The sequence below is a fragment of the Alligator sinensis genome, unplaced genomic scaffold (assembly GCF_000455745.1).
Source record: "Alligator sinensis unplaced genomic scaffold, ASM45574v1 scaffold391_1, whole genome shotgun sequence".
In the NCBI taxonomy this organism is placed as follows: Eukaryota; Metazoa; Chordata; order Crocodylia; family Alligatoridae; genus Alligator; species Alligator sinensis.
Window position 1 is genome coordinate 950,658 of NW_005841889.1, and position 19,612 is coordinate 970,269.

General features: G+C 39.8%; 1 protein-coding gene across 1 annotated transcript in view; it reads right to left on the minus strand.

Moving 5' to 3' along the window:
- Positions 1 to 19,612, minus strand: part of CACNA2D3 (calcium voltage-gated channel auxiliary subunit alpha2delta 3) — an 889,480-nt gene that overhangs the window by 133,989 nt on the left and 735,879 nt on the right. The window contains exons 25-26 of the mRNA XM_025197140.1: positions 18,189 to 18,310; positions 15,431 to 15,520 (exon numbers count right to left, since the gene is read on the minus strand). Of these exons, the coding sequence (XP_025052925.1) occupies positions 15,431 to 15,520; positions 18,189 to 18,310 (212 nt within the window). The remainder of the gene's footprint in view (positions 1 to 15,430; positions 15,521 to 18,188; positions 18,311 to 19,612) is intronic.

Here is a 19,612-nt window from a genome sequence, read left to right on the forward strand (position 1 = left end):
GGCAGGGAGCGGTGCGGGGCTGGACACGGGGCTCCGTCCCCATCCGCCCCACCCCACCATCATTCTTAACAGGCAATTTGCTAGTACTGTTAAATGTGTGAATGCTTACACAATTCACAAGATGAACCCAGAGGATTCAAATAGAATTCCAGTGTGTCAAAAGCTGTCTGACCTACTGTGGTTTTTCTGAGTTCTTTGCAATAGAAGAATTTTTCCATTATTTCTCTGGCATATTCAGAGAAGTTTCTTGAATCCCACAAGAAGTACCCCAAGTCTAAAAAGCTTGAAACTATTGAGCTAGGGAGTCCTAGCATCATTTATCTCTTGTGTTAAACTATGACACTAGACACATGAAAACTTTATTTCCATTTACAAAATTAACATGTTGTAACATAAAAGGAAGTTATTATAGATCCAGACCTGGGGGACAATAAAGCTCATTGAATTCAGAGGAATCAGAATTTTTCCTATCATGCTCCCGGTCACCCAGGCCTCAGCAGCAAAGTTTTTAATGTAAATACCCTAAGGCTTCTAAGATAACTTCCAGCAAAAGAAAGACCAAAATTGACCTTCCTGATATTTCTAAGTTAAACATAAGCAGAACTTCTGCCCACCCATTAAGAAAAATAACCGAAACCTTTTAGGCCTTCTTCCATCAAAAGGAAGGAAATAAAAGTGCACAAAAATAATTAAAAAAATTCTTTCCAGGTCACATTTAAGCAGCTTCTGGCATTTTCATGCACACTTAAAGCTTTAAGTCAATTTGAATTTTTGCCGTAAGGCAAGGTATTTCTGATTTTTATTAATTTAATCTTCTGCATGGCTAGAGTACACTAATCCAATGCTATAGACATTCTTATTTGCTGTTAAAAATATATAAAGAAACATCTCGTTATAATTTGATAAAATTATATACATTTATAAATTCAGCCACAAACAGCCATTTAAGATGATAATGTTTACAACAGACATTCAACAGAGAAAATATAGATGCAATCATTTACATTAACAAATGCAGACATCATTTTGCAATATGAGAAATGTATATGTTTAACTGTTAAGAATGCAGATGAAAAGCATAATTTACTGAGTATTCTGTAAGAACTGCAAATTATCTTTTATGATGACTGCATTTCACAAGGGGTAATTTTCAAATGCCATACAGATTATTTTTAGCTGATCATTGTATACTGCTGAATCCAGGGATTCCCTCCAGAAATGTCCTTAATTTGTAAAGCTTGCAGTGGACATCTGCTGCTATAATAATGAGTTGGCTACACAGATTTTTGCTTTTTAAAAGGTGGCTGGTAAACATATTTTAACAACGCAATGTGAAGTCAACCTGTCGATATAGTATTTCCCTCAATCTATATTTATACGGTAGATTTATGAAGCACCTTTATTTCTAAAACTATCAGGACACATTATTCACAGTCTACTTTGCAAAGATAGTAAAAGGAAATGTGCACTATATCCTTCAGAAGTACACTTTACCACAGTTTTCAGATACATGAAGAGGGAAGCCAACTTTCTTGCACATTTATTTCCAATTTAGAATGAAGATAAAAACACAAATTTGCTTAGGGTCTCTATAGCAAGTGTCCATAGATATCTATGTAGATAGACAGAATCACAAAACTGATTGCTTTATGTAAATTCTTTTGTTCAAAATTTAACAGAATAAAACAACAAAAATAGTCATCATCATCATCATCATAAATACCTCTATGTAATTCCACCTCCAGCCAAAAACAAGATATCAAAGTATGCATGTATTTACATTATATCATTTGCAATATTAACAAAATGTCATTTGTAATATTAAAAGTATTAAAAATATAGCAGTTGTTACACAGTTAAACCCCTCTATTTGTTGCTGGCCAGGACATAAAAGTACAGAAGATTCCTTGAAACTAGTCATCCACAAATCTTCTATAATATTCGTCTGGAAATGCTATATTAATAAAATTCACACAAAATTCACAGTACTATGATTATCTGCTTATTATCAGGATGTGGCAGTAACACACCAGGGGAAAGACAGGAATGAGCAAGCCATGGACAGAGAAACCAATAGCTGCATAGCCCATGACTACACCTTACTTCCAACCAGGATTGAGTCTTTAGTTGGGTTTGCGTGATGAGGGAGAGGCCTCAGGTTTAGGGACAGCTCCCCATGAACTTCTTGCCTACATGGATATTGTAGACTGAGATCCCTCCACAGAACTGCCATCCTCAGTTCAAGGAGGCAAGAAGAACTTGAGAATCCTGTGCATATTGGGAAGTGAAGGCTTTTTGCAAGCAGAAGTTGAACTACTTAATCCATAGGCATTAATTTAGATTTATATTCCTCCTAACTGTAGTGGATCAAACAGCAAATTGCTTAAAGCTTCATGCCAATGCACTATCATCTTAATTTCTATGGATGTTTGTACATGCCACAGGGGTTTACTTTGGTTTAACTCTCCCTAAATTGAAGTGGTGGGTCTTTAAAAACAGCGCTTCAATTTAGGGTGAAGTGAACCCCTGTGGCATGTACACAAAGGTCAGGCCCAACCCTTACCTGCCTCTCTGGTGGCAGGGATGGGAGGGTGAGCTGCCAGCAGGCCGAGCTGTCCCTGAGCTGAGGGGGCGGGGCTGGTGCTCCCCGCTGTGGCGGTGCCCCCCAGGTAGCACCCACCCACAAGCACCTGGCCCGAGTGGTCCTGGAGGGCACCACAGCTGTGGAAGGAAGCACTGGACCCCCGCACAGCTCAGGCAGACAGGCAGGCTCCAGAGAGAGAAAAAACCCAGAAAAGATCAGGCTCGCCACTATTTTTTTTTCCCCTTCAGTGGAGCCTGCCTGCATGGGCTGCCTACACAGCCCCTGAGATGCACGGGGCCCAGTGCTTCCCTCCGTGGCAAACTAAACCACCTCTGAGATGTTTTATTTTGCTATGTCCTAAAGTCATTTAATGTGCATTACGCCGCCAACACGTGCAAACAGCCCGCCATTAAAGCACATTACGCCACTGACATGTGCAAACAGCTGCACCATTAAAGTAGTACAAAAGGGCATTAAGCCGCTTTAAAGGCCAATTTTGTGGCATGTACAAATGGCCTATAAAGTCCATCCAGAGTCTCTGTCATGTGCTGTAATCAAAGACATACTTTGTTGACAGCAAAGTCCATTGGCAAAATGCCTCCAGAGTCTGATTGCTATTATACCAGGTTGCCAGACCTGCTAAAATTTCCATTTTAAAAAGAGTGCAGAATTAAAAAAAAAACCCAACAACATGTCAAAATTGAGTATAAGGAGCAGATTGTCACTGAAATCTATTATATGCACCAATTTAATCTACCTATGCAGAGCTTAGATTTTATCAGGATGAGTATTGTAGAAAACCGTAAAACAGATGAAGTGGGCAAAAGGTGACAATTATGTTCAACAGGCAAACAGGATTACATTAGCAGAGAAATACTCTAAAGACTACTGTTATTCAATAAAAAGCATCCTTTCTGAATGTAAGAGAACCCATGTGTGTGCATGTGTCCCTGTGAAAGCGAGCAAACTAAATGTACATTCTGTTTTTCCTTGGGAACTTAAGTCATTCACATATATCTCAATATTGGATGTGTGCATACAAAGATAATATGCAGTATGTACCACAAGCTTTGGAAAGATATAAACTAGCTGTGCTTTCCACCAAAGCAAACAGAGGCATTTCCGAGGGATTTACCAAGCATTGATTTTGATTATAATCTTCAGTGGCTTGCAAACTGGAGTAAAGATTAACTAAATCACTGTCTTAACTGACAAAGAAAGTATATATTTTAAAAAGCTTGAAATCTTTGGTCGGTATTTCAGTATAATGGCATATTCATTTTCCCTTAAATCCTGTTACTAGGAAAAAACTCCTGTTAGATGGGGCTGAAGCTTTTAAGGACTTTGCTTGGCTGTAGACACTTTCGTTTGACTATTTTGGATAATATAAAGCTTTCAAAGCTAGACGAGTGGGATATAAAGGAAAAAACATAGGTAACCTGAAAAGTACATAGCAGTTTAAAGTTAATAGATATGTTTATTGTAATATTTTAACTTAGGAAGTATTTAACTATGGGTGAAGCATTTACTATATATATATATATATAAAAATCTCTCTCTCTCTCTCTCTCTCTCTCTCTATATATATATATATTTGAAAATATATGGAGCATTCAAAGCATTCAAATATATGTAGTTTATGCAGTTTTAAGTAACTGGTACCAACAGATTGTTACCCTGTTAAAGTTTATAGTTTAATTAATTGGGTTTATATATTCAAAAGCTCAGATATAAATGCATATACCCCACAGGGCATCCATTTTTAAAAATCTGGAGTCAAGGCTTCACAATAACAATGTTGTTGAGTTAAAAGTACTGATTCTTCCTAACATATTACAAGTAGACTAAGAAAACACAGTACAGGACAGAATTTAAATTAATGGTAGATGGCTAATTATTAACAATTGCAGAAGTAGTCTGAGAATTTTTTTATCTGGCAATATAGTCAAATTTCATTTACCTAAACCCTGGTAAACCAAAAAAACGTTGTTTCTGAAAAGGTGGGACGACCCCAGAGCTTAATTTCAAGCTGTAAGCCTTAGTGTGATGATTCAGGAGAAAAAAGCCCCAAGAAAAAAGTTTTAAGACATTGAAGAATGATCAGCCTGAGAAAGATTGTGCATGTCTACATATTCATTAATGCACTGTACTTATGGTGCATTAATGTTAGTACGAGGGCTGTGCGAAACAGCACCATTTTGTTTTGACTTCCACTTTGCCACTTTGAAGGGACAGTGTTTCATTTTGATGTTTCAAAGCACTGTTCTGTTTCATTTAATTGAAACTGTTTCGCTGTTTCAACATTTTGCTCATGGGTTATAATGGGGAATAATGAAAATACCTATAACTGTCAGTTCTTGCCTGATTTGGGAAAAAATTGTAGGGAGGGTAGCCCCTTCTAAGGGCAAGAAGCCTGCCAAGTTTCAAGGAGATACATGTAGGGGTTTCTGGGAAAATGCACCTCTAAATGTTCAAAGCAAAACTCCTATCACTTGCCGGCAGCTGTCATCCTGCATGCAGATCCAGAGGCCCGTACCCCCTGAGAGGAGTCTGGTACAGCCCCACAGACCTCCTAGGGGTGCAGGCCCCTGGATCTGCACACGGGGTTTCTGCACGCTGCGTTGCCGGCTGTGAAAATAGCCCACCGTCACCAGCTGGCAGCGGCATCCTGCTGTCATTCCGCATCATCTGGATTGGATTCCCCAGCCTCCTGTTTGATTCCCCCAGCTCTCTGATCATTTTCCCAGCTCTTCCCAGGGGGTGCAAGCCCCCAGATCTGTGTACCGGTGGCAGGCTGGGGCCAGCAGCAGCACCAGTCTTCCCAGTGCTCAGCACGGGCTGCAGCAAGGGGCTGCCACTGACCCTAGCCTGCAGTGGCAGCTTGCTGAAAACCTGTGTGCAGATCAGGGGCCTGCACTCCCCGGGAAGAGCTGGGGAAATAATCAGAGAGCTGGGGGAAGCAATCAGAGAGCTGGGGAATCGAACCAGGAGCTACATGTTAATATCAGAGCAGTCCTTCCCCCCTCTTCCCCCTCCCTCTCCTTAGTTTCTGTTTAGATGCAAGCAAGCCCAGCTTCGAAACTTTTGAAACATTTCAAGTGCCCTCATTTCATTTCAAAGCTGTTTCGCAGCCTTTTGTTTCATTTCAATTTTGCTGTTTCAAGCTCAAAACATGTTGAAATAGCCTCAAAACGAAAAACCCATCAATATTTTGCACAGCCCTAGTTAGTACCTATAATAACAGGTACTAACCTTAATGTGCCATAATCAGCAGTACTTTGCATTAGCACAGATTAATGCTTTTTAGATGACGCTAATGCACATTAGACTAAATTGACTGCACATTAGCACTTTAGCACAGTTTTTGCCATCCATGCTAATGCTCAGTATAATTAAGCTTTCGCGCATTAAGTGTCTCATGTAGACATGCCTACCGAGGCCTACATTTAAAAGTGATGTGATCCAGTGTGACTCCATTTTTAATGTCCAATTAAAACAGTTTAACCAGGCACTTTTAGAGAGAGTGGATGCTCACAGAAAGAAAGCTCCTTTAAAAATGTCTCAGGTTGGATAATCAAAAATTCAAAAGCTAAAAATACCTATTCACTTTTGAAAACTTAGGCTGGGAACAGCTGCTGCCTCATTTTCTTTAGCTTATTATATGACTGGAGGAAATTGGTCAACTGAACCCTATTATTTTGGGTCACTCAACCTATCAAAATGTTTTTAGTATTTTTAACTAGATTTCTTTAAAGTCATTACAATGACTTTTTATAAAAGATCAATTTGTCCTTGAAGTGATATGAAACAGAGGGTAATCGCGGGGCTGGGCGATCCATGAAAAAGACTGATGAAAATACTATTTGTGAGTTTCAACAGCTTTGTTGCACACGGAGCACTAGTGTAGGATTAACATATAGTGGTAATTTAGAGTGCAAGTCCTTAAAGATGCTGAACAATCATTGTACTAAACTTAGATCTCTGAAGGTGATGAATGAGGAAGCTTTAGAAAAAGAAATGGTGGCCAAAAAAAGGATTTGACTACATAAAGTTTAAACATTTATAGGCTGGTCAGTTGAGATTTTTTAACATTTTTTAATTCCATTTTCTCCCTTGTCAGGAAATAAAGATCCTCCTTGAAAAGTTAAATTTTGGAAAGGAAGAATGCTTTGGTTGTGTTTTTATATGGGATGATTTATTTAAAGACGTAAAACACAGTGCTCTATGCTTGCATAATATAATTTACTTGTGAAATTAGGACTACACAATAAAAAAAAGTCAGAGAGAAGGGAAGAACTGCTACTATGCTGTCCTTATCTTTCTTTTCCTACATTTCATTACAAAAGTACAATACTTTTAACTTTATATTTTAAATGATCAAACATGACAAACAAAATAGTCCTGTAAACTCTTTCAATTACTTTCTCGTTTTAGTGGAAATAACTACACCTCTTGTTTTCTAAACAGATTTCCTTAATTCCAGTAAACTATGTACAACTTGTTCCTTTCCAAAAAATCTTTCAACAAGAATTTATTGCTATCAACCTCACAATGTATAAGCACAGTAAACAGTATGTAATCCGAAACTTACAGTGTCCTTGTGCTATGTCACCAACTACTACCAAGTTGTTGGCACCTGCTAAATGTGGCTTGTTATTATATAATATTTGAAGGACAGGCTACTGGAACTTTAAATACCACATGCAAAGATAATACACAGCATGGAGAAATTAACCATGGTGTTACCAGATAGAAAGAATCTCTCCTGTTCTTCTGAACGCGAGTTAGTGTGAAAATAACTGATGTTCCTAAGACTTGGGCCAGATTCAGAAATCCTTATTCTTGCAGCTCACTTCATGAATAATCCTATTGTTTTGAAAAGGATTACTTCTTCAGCATATTCGTTGTACCAATGAATGCAAAATCTGGTCCCTAGGACTATTCTTCTCATAAGATTTATGGTTATCCTGCTAGCCTAGAACCCATAAAGCTCTCGAGGACTGGATGATCTAGAGACCACTTTTTTAAGGAAGCAGTTTTGCTCTACATATAAAAGAAAAACAAAAAACCTAACCAAGACGTTTGGAGCAGTAAAGCTGCACTCAATTACCAATACACTTCCTTGGTTTGTTCCCCTGGCTGGTTGTGCATGTGTATAGAAATTGTTTCAGATTTTTTTTCTTTACAAAACTCTGGCTGAAAGGGATGATTACCAGAGAAGTCTGGGTACAGTGGCTACTGGTACCTTCCTTCAAGCATACATTTCCTTCTTCCTTCCCTGATTACACTGAAGTATGAGAAATCTTCAGAGCAAAGGCCCTCTTCCTTCATTTCCTCATCTCCAATCCTTTTTGGAATTTGGGTCACAGAGCATTGGGTGGAATGCATTAAGCTAGTGTCTCAGCTGCTTAGTCATAGATTAGGCCTGGTTTCTATTCAGATGCCGAAGCTCTTACTATATAAATAAATGTCATGATGCTTTTAAATACAATAATGTCCTGACTTAAAGACATAAATACTGAAATCATAGAAAGTTTTGCCAGCATGTAAGGTATATCTATTATTTCACTTGTGGTAGGGTAAGTAATTTTAACATAGGGGTCTAACCACAAGAACAGTTTATATTTAAAATATTTCAACAGGAAATAATCAAAACAAACACTAACCCAATAATAAGTAGCTATTTTCCCCTGTGCAGTTTTTCCCTGACCCCACTTAGGTACTATACAAACTATCATGATCCTTTTGCACTTTTCCTTTCCAACAACAGGTGGCATTAGTCATTTCTTCTTTAGTTAGAACAGAAGAGAGCTCTTAATAACTGGCTTTGCAATACAAAAACACCTGTTGTTGTTACAAGCCAATTCTTCTAGTAACTATAAGCTATTTTTCTACTGTAACCTTTCCATTCTGAAACAAACATACTGATAATGTTCAAAATGCCATTTTTAGAATGGCATTATCTTCTAACACACCTACTATTTAAGCTCACTTATTTAGAAAGCTCTTTTGCAAATGGCAGAATCAGTATTTATTAAATGGCAGAGTGTAATGCAGAGATACTCGAGAATCCTTTAAAATGCTTAAACTGCCTCACATTAAGAAAGTATCACATTACTTTTGCAAATCCTGAAACATTAGACCTGTGGACACATTTCACGGTGGCTTTGTAATTGGTTATTCTCATACTTTGCAAAGCAAATGCAACTCCTTTTGTATGCAAATACCATGCTTGTGAAAATACAAGTAGATGCAAAAGAATTTAAACATTTGTAGATTAGATGAGATTTCTCTAGAATGTCGCTGTCCCCTTACAACAGTGGTGCTCAACCTTCAGCCTGCAGGCCAGATCTAGCCTGTGGGCCAGATCCAGGTCATCTGGCCTGTGAGCCTCCGCACAGGCCTAGAAATTTGGCAGCACGGGACCAACAGCAGTATTAATTGCTGTGGCAGAGCCCAGGGCATAGCAAGTAACACAGTCTCTGTCCCTCCGCTGTCAAATTTCAGGAGCCCCCTGAGTCAGATGAGATGGCCTCATGAGCTAGATCATGCCAGCACATGTGGATCAGCCAGCACATGAGATCTGGCCTGCAGACTGACCCTGTGCTACTCATCTGGTCCACAGTGCTAAAGAGGTTAAGTACAACTGTCCTACAATAAAGAGACTGTAAGGGTGTTTCTCTACTCATGCCCCTGAATTAAACAACACGTTTGACGTGCCTGTACATTCTGGCCAGGTTAGCTCAGTCTTTTCTTATGGGGTGGGTCAGTTGAGTACAGCAATTTATTGCTTCTGGGTCTTTTGGACGACACCTGAAAATCCAAGGTGCTGTCCATTCTATGGAGACAATAAAGATTCACTGATGATAATTATAAGGGCTGAAATTTGCCTCTGTCCTTTACCATATATTTCCCCTAACAATGGCTGTGAAATTTAAGATGTAATGTTGACTCAGTAGATTTCAGTTGGGCCATTTTTCCACATAGAAAAAATTATGAAAAGCTGATTCAGACAGAAGGCTTGAAAATGTGTCTGCTGCATTCCAGGTAAGTGCTCTAACTGCTAAACTACTAGCTATTTTGGGGGATTTCTCATTCTCCTCTTACTCCGTCAATCAGAGATTCTAAGTTGACTCTAGGAACTCTTCTCAACTAAGATTTGGTTGCAACGAATATGCTTTCGCAAGAAATTCCAGTTTCAAGAAATCAGAATTTTCTGGCAGAGAGTTTGCCAAAGACTTCTTGACCAGATCTAATGACATTAGATTTTCCCTTGTTCAGGACAAGAAGGAGTGGGATTGGGCCTTCTAACAATCCTTTATTGGGACAACCAATATTGTATCATCACTGGTTTCCATTTTTAAATGCCATTATATATAAGGGCACCCATCTGTTGAAGAGTAAACGTACAAAATATGTTCTAAATCATAGTTTGAAATTCGAGTACACTGAAGAGTACAAGGAGTCATAAAATCACATTTTAACTGTTATTCACACAAGCTGCACAGGAGATACTCAGTGCTCATCTTCCTCAGTCATAGCCAACCAAATTGGCATCCAAATTCATGATTCTCACGTAGACTGTTTTGATCCTGATAAGGATCTGCATGTGAAATTTTTCAGGATTGGAATCAGGTCATAATATCTATTTTGGGGGAGGACTGTAAAAACAAACAAAAAGCCTCCACAGGTTTACGTTGCAATACTGGTAATTTCACAAATTTTATTTTTAAATGTAAATTTGATAGAGGACACAGAGCTATAATGATGTGGAATTGTATGCTATAGCTCTTCAGAGTATATATGCAATTTAACTGTTTTCTAAAACACTATTCTAAACTACTGCACTCGATTTTGCTATTCTTGTTATCTTTGGTACAAAATAAATTTCTCACTGTACAAACGCCCACATTATAAATATGCTGATGTATTTTTAAATGATCTACCTAACAGAAATTTGCATTTGTTTAAGCAAATAAAGTCATAGTCTGTTATTTGCAGTGTGGGGGAGAGAAAGGAAGGGAAAGAGGATTTGAAAAGCATCTCACTTTTTTTGTCAATCAGGTACATTTATTCTCATGATCAGCTGCTTGAAGTGGGCAGAGACAGTAAAAAGGGAGCAACACTTAAACTTTTAGAAGCCCTGTTGCCCATAATTCTGATTCTCCAACCTCAGTGACTATGAAGGTACCATGGCTTTTATTAATGAGCTATGCTTCCTGTACTTGGAAGACACATTTGTTAACATAAAGTAAGGATGAAAATGTTATTAAGTTGGAAGTAAACAAAGAAAGCACAAGCAAAACAGTGAAGACTGCATAAGAGAAAGCAGGAGCCTCATAGTCAGATTTAAATCAGGCTCCTTTTTATGCTCACACTCCAATACCTTCTTTTTAAGCTTTATTATCAAGGTGTTTGGGAACAGAGAACATTCTGCTGCATCTTCATTTTCAATCGTATCCCTGGGTGGGGGACAAGAATTTTGTATCAAAAAAGCCTGCTGTTTGCTATAATCCATTGGACTGAATGGGGATCAGCAGTACTAATTTCACAAATTAGAAAGTGGGATTTTGGTCTAATTTAAACACTAGATGTTGGTGTTTTGACTATGTTACCCTAAGGGACTTGGGTATGTAGGAACCTAAATCACACAGGTGCTTTCAAAAATGTTTCTTATAACTCTACATAAATCACTAAATCAATTGTTTATTGGAACTGCAAATTCCAGTCACTTACTACTTCACTTCCAAACTCCTACTACAACTTTTAAAAACATAAAATGGTCCTTAAAACTATAGGCACTAAAAGGTGTACTGGGTACTGGGTGGCTGTACTATAACTCATTCCAGGGAAAAGGAGGACCATTGAAGCTCAGTTATCCTCTACAGCCAAAGCATAAGTAGATCAATGCATATAATTGTCCATCTCTCTCAACGGCTGTTACTGACAAGGAATTACTGCAGATTCAGGGAAAAATTCAAAATCATGTGAGTGACTGAGGCATCAAGAATATCTCAGAGCAAACTTTTTTATAATCTTTTATATCTAAAAACTATAGAAGCCAAAGAATATGTCATCCATTGAATCAGGATTCCAGCTTGTGGGAATGGAAGAAAGGGTTCCCTATCAAAATATCTCTTAGCTTTTGGGAAGGTGCATCCAGTTTGAAGTAAAGAGGTAACAAATTCCAGTCTCATTTTTTATATGAATCTAAACTGAACCTGAATCTAAGATGCCCCCCCAACAATTAGATCAGGGCTGGGCAATTATTTTGGCTGGGGGGCCACTTAATGAGTTTTGGTGTCCTCTCGAGGGTGATGTTTCTCTCTCTCCCTCAACCTGGATGGAGCTGTAGCACCTCCTGGCCGCATCTGCAGCTTACACCACCACCTGCCCATTGTGTAGGTGAGCACCAGTGTCAGCTGTGGACATATTTCAGGTGGGGATTGGGGCATCTGCCTGGGTCCACAGCAGACCCTGCTGCATCAGTGCTGAGTGAAAGTAGTCTCGCTCACCTGCCCAGCATAACAGAAAAAGGACCGCACGCCTGGCACAACATGGCAGCCAGAGCAACCAGCCACCTATGGTCCGGATCCCATGAGTTACAGACTGTCTGCCTGCAGGCTGGATACAATCAGTTGGTGGGCCAGATTCAGCCCGTGGCCCATATTTTGCCCGCCCCTGAATTAGATTCTATATATGGAAAATGTATGCGTAGGTTATAATTTTCCAGGTATAGAATCTAATTATCAGAGGGTTTTCTTAAATTCATACCCCTCTCACTGCTACAGCAGACAAAATAGTGGCTGGGAGTGTCAGGTGGCTGAGGAGGGGTCAGGTGTTCCCCTTACCCTCCATCCTCTCACTTCTTCCCTTGGCAACCTTCCTGCCCCCTACCCCTGCGCTACCCCCCATCCCCCATTCCCCACATCCTCTTCCTCCTCCACATCCACATAGTCCCTGCCTCTTCACTTCCCTGTCCTTACTGTCAGGTGCTGCTTAGGTCTGTTCCCTCCTGGAGCACAGCATGTGTAAGCTCAGCCCTTGGTGGGCCATGAAGCAGTGTCAGCGCTGCTGACTGGCTGGGCAGGGGGTACAAGTCCCATGTTCTGGGTGCCCAGGAGGGAGCCAAGCCTGAGCTGGAGCTGAACTGTGCCTGACAGTAAGGGAGGGAAGGGGGCAGGGGGACAGAAGCTGCAGGGGACAAGTTGGGGGTAGGAGAGGAGAAGGCTGCTGTGGGCTGACTCGAACTCTGACCCAGACCCAGGCTGAGAGACAGAGGCAGAGCCAAAGCAGCCACCACCCCTCTCCCCCTCCCTGTATGTGAATGTAAGACGAGGGGCTTTCTCCCCATGTTGACTGGGGATTTGAGTAAATACAATACAGGCTTCCCTCACTTTATGCAGGTTCTGTAGGGGTGAATTCGCTCTTATGCAATGACCCTTTTTATACCAAAAATTCATTATATGCAAGGTAAGTTCAGTCTTATGCAGTCAGTGTGGTGGAAGCCCACAGTCAGCTGCTTTGTGTGGTGCATTGTGGGAGTGACACACACCAAAATATAGTCTCCTGTATGGATCTGTGCTCCTCACTCATTGTCTGCGACACGTGTTTCTGTGGTTGCCATCCCCATTATAGCTTCTAAGCGTTGCTCTTGCTTATCTCCTACCCCTCTCCCTGGTTCATCAATGAAGCTTTTACCACCCTCTCTTCACACCACCTAAACATTCACCACCCACCTGTGCTTGTGTGCACTGTCTGCTGTTGGTGAGTACCAAAATTGTCTTGTAAAAGTCGTAGAAATGGGTCTGGGGGTCAGTATAGCTGAGGTCTTGGAACATATCCCTATTTGTTATATTGTAAAATGGGTTCCCTTTATGCGAATTCGAGTTATGCACCATTTTCCAGGAATTAATGTATAGCATAAAGTGAGGGAAAACTGGAATTGCTGCTATGAGTACTGTAAAAATGTATATCCTTTCCTTAACCTATAGTAAATTACCAGCTCTCCCATTTATTAATGAAGTATTTCACAGTAAATATTAGCTACTGCTAATGATGCTAGAAACAAAAATGCAATTTTAAATATGGGAAGACACACCTCAGCAATTCAGTCTCCGGCCTCTCAGAATGAATCTGCTAAACCTAAGTGCTTGAGGAGGCTGGTTGCAATTGCTTTCCTTCCAAAGCTGGGAATACACACTACTGGTGAAACAGTGTTCATACGCATTGCAGGCATGAGTAACTTCAATTCTACTGAGTAGCTTCAGTTTCCTCATGCATTTTTTGGAAATGGTAGCCAGTTTAGAAGAGAAAGAATAGCATTTCTACAGCAGTAACATTTTTATAATGATACAACAGGAATAAACAATTGTTAATAACTTTACCTAACCACAGCCTAATTTCCTGGATTGCATATTTGAAGGTAGGTAACAATAAGTTTTAACTATATGGAGTGAATGAAATCAGCCCTTTGTTATTAAAAAAAATCTTAAGAAATCATATACTGAGGTAAAAAAAATCCTCGTTCACCCACCACATTTGGGCACTCTTCAGACCTGAGGTCTAATTCTCTTTCCTTAAGACAAAGGACATCATATTAACTTAAATGCACTTATAAGAAGGGGTATACCCTGCTTCCACAAAATAGGTTATCTCTTTTCTCTTCCTCTTTCACAGGCTCCCAAAATTTGAGAAGTTGAGAATGGTCACAGAGAAGCAGATCACTAACAACAGATTAAAAACCATCTAAGGCCTGCTAAAACCATACTGATTATCTAGCCTGTCCTCCTACTTGATGCTAGCTATAGGACTTCCCTGAACTTACTGCTTCCTGCAAATCCAATACGTGATGTTGAATGATAGAATATCTTCTAAAAAAACCTTTCACTCTTAACTGACAAATGTGTTGTTCCAATGGTTAATTATCTTCCCTGGTAAAGTGTACATGTTATATCCTCAAGTACAATTATTCAATTTTAGCTTCCAACTGTTAGATTTCATTACTCTGATTGTGTTCCTTGTGTTTGTATTTATAGACAATGAAGAAACCAGCTCTCAGTTTTCTTTTCAATAGCTAAATAAATTGAACTCCTTGGCTGTGTCCAGATAAGTATGGCCATGCAGTATGTGACACCGCAGACACATCTGCAACACCACAAACTGCACACCTGGGTGTCCTCCGTGCTGCGGGGCAGCAATACAGGGGCATTTTTTGATTCTTGGATATCCAGGGTCGAAAAAACCTATGGAAGCAAAAAGTGGAGCAGCACACATGGGGGTAGCATGCACCACTCAAAACCAAAGCCAGGCTGGCTGGAGCCGTGCTTACGTGTAGACACTGTGCCCAGGAGCAGTTGACTCTGGCACAAACTGAACTGGAGGTTATTGCATCACCTTAAGTGCACATGTAGATGCACCCCTTGAGTCTAAGTATATCATTTAATTTTGAGAAGCAGGCTGAACCTTACTACATCAGATAGGTTATTTCTTATGCTTATTTTTACTTGAGATAATGTGTTCTCATTTATGCTTCTGAAGATCTCTGCCTTCAGTTTTTTTCTTTGTTTGTTTGTTTGTTTTGTTTTTTGCTATTGTTTCTGCTGAGTCAATCCAGCAGCTTACAGGAATTTCTGCATGTACAAGTAATGCAGGATCAAGTTCACAGAAGTGATGGCTTGTAGTGGATTCTGCATTAGGGTATTCAGTAGCATGCTGTATATGTTCCCCCACTCTGTGTGTCCCAAGCTGTTCTTTCAGTGGAATATTTTCACTAAAGCAAAGCTGTAAGAGAATGTGAAGACTTCATATATGGCTTTTGTATAGGAGCGACCAAACAAATGTTACCTGCCACCACTGGAGATTTTCTGTCATCCAACAGCTGAATGGCAGTGCTAGCTGTCACCACATTACTTTTGTTGCTCTTGTTTTCTGTTTCTATAAAATTAAAAAAAACCAAACTATTAAAATTAAAACAACATATAGCATTGTAAAGAAGTTCAACTACAGAGGTTTTTTTAGATTGAAATATACATTACACATTGGTATAAATACAAATCTGGAAAAATAGAAATCTGGCAATCTTTGACCCTTATTTATTGAGAGAACAACTATAGCATGGACAGAAATATTTCAAGCTTCTCTATAAAGTCCATATGAGGAGCCTCAGTCTTTACAGCTTACCAGTTCTTGGCAATCTTGGCTTAGAAACAGTATTTAAAGGCCTGTTTTTGGGAATTGGCTTATAGGTATAGATATATACATTATAAGAGGTCAAGATGGGCAGCAGGGGTTAAATGGATTTCTAAAGAGCTTGGGAGACACATACACAGCTTCTCATGGCCCTGAAAGCAGATGGGCAGTCTAGCACAACAAGGCCAATGGATGGACACAACCTTCAAGACAGGTTCTTGCACGTGTTCAGACAGGTTGTCTAACACAACAAGGACACATAGCCTGAAAACTGAGGAAGTATATTCCATACTGTCCCATAACATGAGATAAGTGACACCAGCTACAAAGTCCCAGAGCAGCAGGGGTCCAAGTCCCAGTTTGGGGGAACAGATCAAATGAGGAGAATGCCTGGAAGGCTATGTGGACATGTGACCACAGAGAGACAACCAACCAGAGATAGCCATGAATGAAGAGTCATCAGGAGTCATCAAGAGGGAAGGAGAATACAAAAGCAGAGACTTGAGGTTAACAAAGGGGCCTTCCTTTGTCCCATCCCTCCCTGCCCCTCCTCCTCCCCAAGACAGGTCCCCATCCCCATCCCTGTCTGCTGGGAAGGGTCCCTGAGGCCACCATGGACCAAGGGCATACCAGCATCCCATCTCATGCATCCCACTGGAGGGGGGCTGTGGGCCTTGGCATCCCACCTCCAGACTGCTGACACCTAAGAGAGAGAACCTCAGAGTAGAGCCTGCATCCTGACCAGATGTACTTTGTCTCTGATGACAGCCCTAGGATTGGTAGATATATAATTTTTTGATTGTTTGTATTGTTGCTTTTCTGTTATTACTCTTGCCTATTATCAACTGGCAGGTGTTGTGGTTGATCTGAGGGTTGTGTCCACCCAGAACAAAGGTATAATGCTTGGGTTCCTAAAATCCAGTGTCAACAGGCTTTGCTCCTAAAAGAGGTAACAAAAGGTGTCGGTGGTGCTGGTACATTTATGTAATGTGGACACTTGCTCTTCTGGGACTTGATTCAGTTTATTTTTCTCATCTTATTGAATATACCATGCTGTAAATTCGAGCTATACAAATGCTCGTTGTGTTAAGAAATAATAAAGACAATACCTATCTACCACTTGATGGAAGGGATTAATCAAATGATGGGTCTCTTGGCACTATCAATCCCTCAATCTCAAGGTTGATTAAGCTTTAATTTGCTTTAAATCCATGCATATATATGTGTATACAAATAAGGGAGGGAAGGAAAGATATTTTTACACAGTATGACTATTGCTACAGATGCTGCAGCAATCCAAGACTTTCAAAAGTGGGTTAAAAAACTGAGCCACTCATCAAGCAGGTGATTCATTTCCACCACCTGCTTTTGAAAATTTCAACCTAAAAACAGATTACATTCCCACATCCCCTTAAATGATCTGACACTCAGTTCTCTCCAAGATATGTTCCTTCTTTTAATCCTTTTGCTGCACTTCAGTTTTTCTACTCTCTTTCTTTATCCTCTATAGCAAGGCAACTAACACATTATTAATGTCAACCTTCTTGCAAAGATCTTTCATTTTTGTTATATGACTGCCTTCAGCTTTTGCCAAATCAAGATGCCACGTAAAGCTTCCTCACTGTATACTAAGAATATCAGTGTATATTGGATTCTTCTCTCATTCATGCTAGTTTTACAAAAAAACTGGTTCTACTGACTTCAGTGAAGTTATTCCTAGTTCAAATTCTTCAGGAGAGAAAACTAAACTCTTCCATGTTATATCACATCTTTGGCCATGTCCACATGAGTGTGGATGTTTGGTTCCCCAAGGACAATTAGAAGTGGGACACCTTGTGCCACCGCTGGTTGCCCCTGTGAAAGCCTGTGTCACATGCCCTCTGGTCCTTCACTAGTTACCCCGGGCAGGGTAGGGAGTCTGGGGCCAGCACTGGCCTGGCCCCAGAAACCTTACTTGGGGTTCTGGGGGGCTCCTGGGGCAGCAGCAGTGGCGATCCTGCTGCATAGAGCCTGGCTGGCAGCTAGAGCATGGCTCCTGGTTTTGAGTGGCACGTGTGGCCCCCGCACGCGCTTCTCCACCTTTTTGTGGTGCAGGTTTTTTTGACCGCTGGATACACAGGGGTCAAAAAAGCACTTGTGCTGTTCCCTTGCAGCACAGAAAACAGCTTAACATGTGGTATGTAGTGCCAGAGACGTGTCTGAGGCACCACATACTGCATGGCTGCACTTGTCTGGACACAGCCTTTAGATTTAATATGGAGCATCATAGAATCCCATCTGGTCACAGAAATGCAGATTACCATGCAGATTTCAGAGCCTGAGGCTCTGATTCTCCTGATTGGAACAACATATTTGGAATCTTTCCAATAGTATGCATAGCTCTCTTTTTTTTTTTAATGACAAACTTACAGACCTGGGCTAAATGGAATTGAGTAGACAAAGCTGCCAGGTATCTGTTCTGCAGCTCTTCTGAACCAGAGTGGAAAATGATCAGCATTAAAAATATTCTCCTTGTCTTCAGCTGTCAGGAAGTCTCTTGAAACAGAAGAAAAAAAGAAAAGACTTGCTGCTTTTCTGTATATCACATAATACAGTTCAAGCTTAAAATCCAAACCAAAACAAAACATTATTCTAGTGTTTGGGAAAGAAAATATTTTTTGGATTGGTTTCTATATCATTTGAAAAACAAAACAGTTTAATACAGTTTTTAATAATTACTCTTGATAATTACTCTTGATAATTAATAATTTTAATAATTACTCTTGATATACTTGTGGCAGCTTCTTAGACATCATGCATTTTGAAATAACCATGAATAAACTGAAAACTATGATAAAGTTGGAAAAGCCCAAGTGTGCCCAAGTGTAGTTATGTAATTTTTACTATTGTGTAAATTCAGAATTTTCAGTGTAAAATGCCTTTTTCTTTCTAGCAGCATACTGAAATCTTTTAGGTTATAACCTAACTGTATACCATGGACGGGTGTTGTAGCAAAAGCAACCGCCTCGAGAGATTCAGGTTCCAATTTTGAGCCCAGCCAAAATGATAAGCAGCTTCCCTTGCCAAGAAAATAAAATGGGAGGTAGTGAACAATGTACTCTGGTATATTCTTCCCTGCTAAAAGGATAGCACACCGGGAAGGTCAACTTAGGTAAAAAAGGAAAGGTCTTCTTCTCAGATGAGTACTACTGACTGGTACATTCAGCATTGTTATATACATGTAAAAAGATGATTTCCCTGCACACTGACTTTGCACAGGACACACACATAGATTTTCTTGATGTTTGAGGTACAGTGCAAAGCATTTGCAGTGTCTACCCTAAGCAGAGGAAGCTAAACTCCATTTTCATAAGTCTGTGCTTCCAAAAGTGATGTACAAGTTAAGTGCCTTTTTTATCTCAAAATTGGCATGTCTATATGTGTTTGCACTTGCATGTATATTTTGCATTGCCTTAGAACAGGAATTCTCCAAGGAAACAAAACCTAGAACATGATGCAGTAAGAAGTTCAAAATGAATGATTTCTTTCTTAAAAACTTCACACACTCAAATGTCTCAGCCTTTAAAGGCACTTCCACTCTTGTCAATGCAACTTAATGATAAGCAAAGTTACTTAGAAGACAAGAGACCCTTCTTTTCTTACACAATCTGAATACTATTCTAAGGTTGATTTTTCCAGAATTGCATAAAATACTACTGGTTCAATTAAAAGGATTGAAATATTCAGTGAAAAATATGGAGGGCTGATAAAGTATTGTAATACTGACTATGTAATATGGTAATAACAGTACATTTATTAAAAAAGTAAAACCCCCAGGGCATGTTCCTTCAGCTTTAC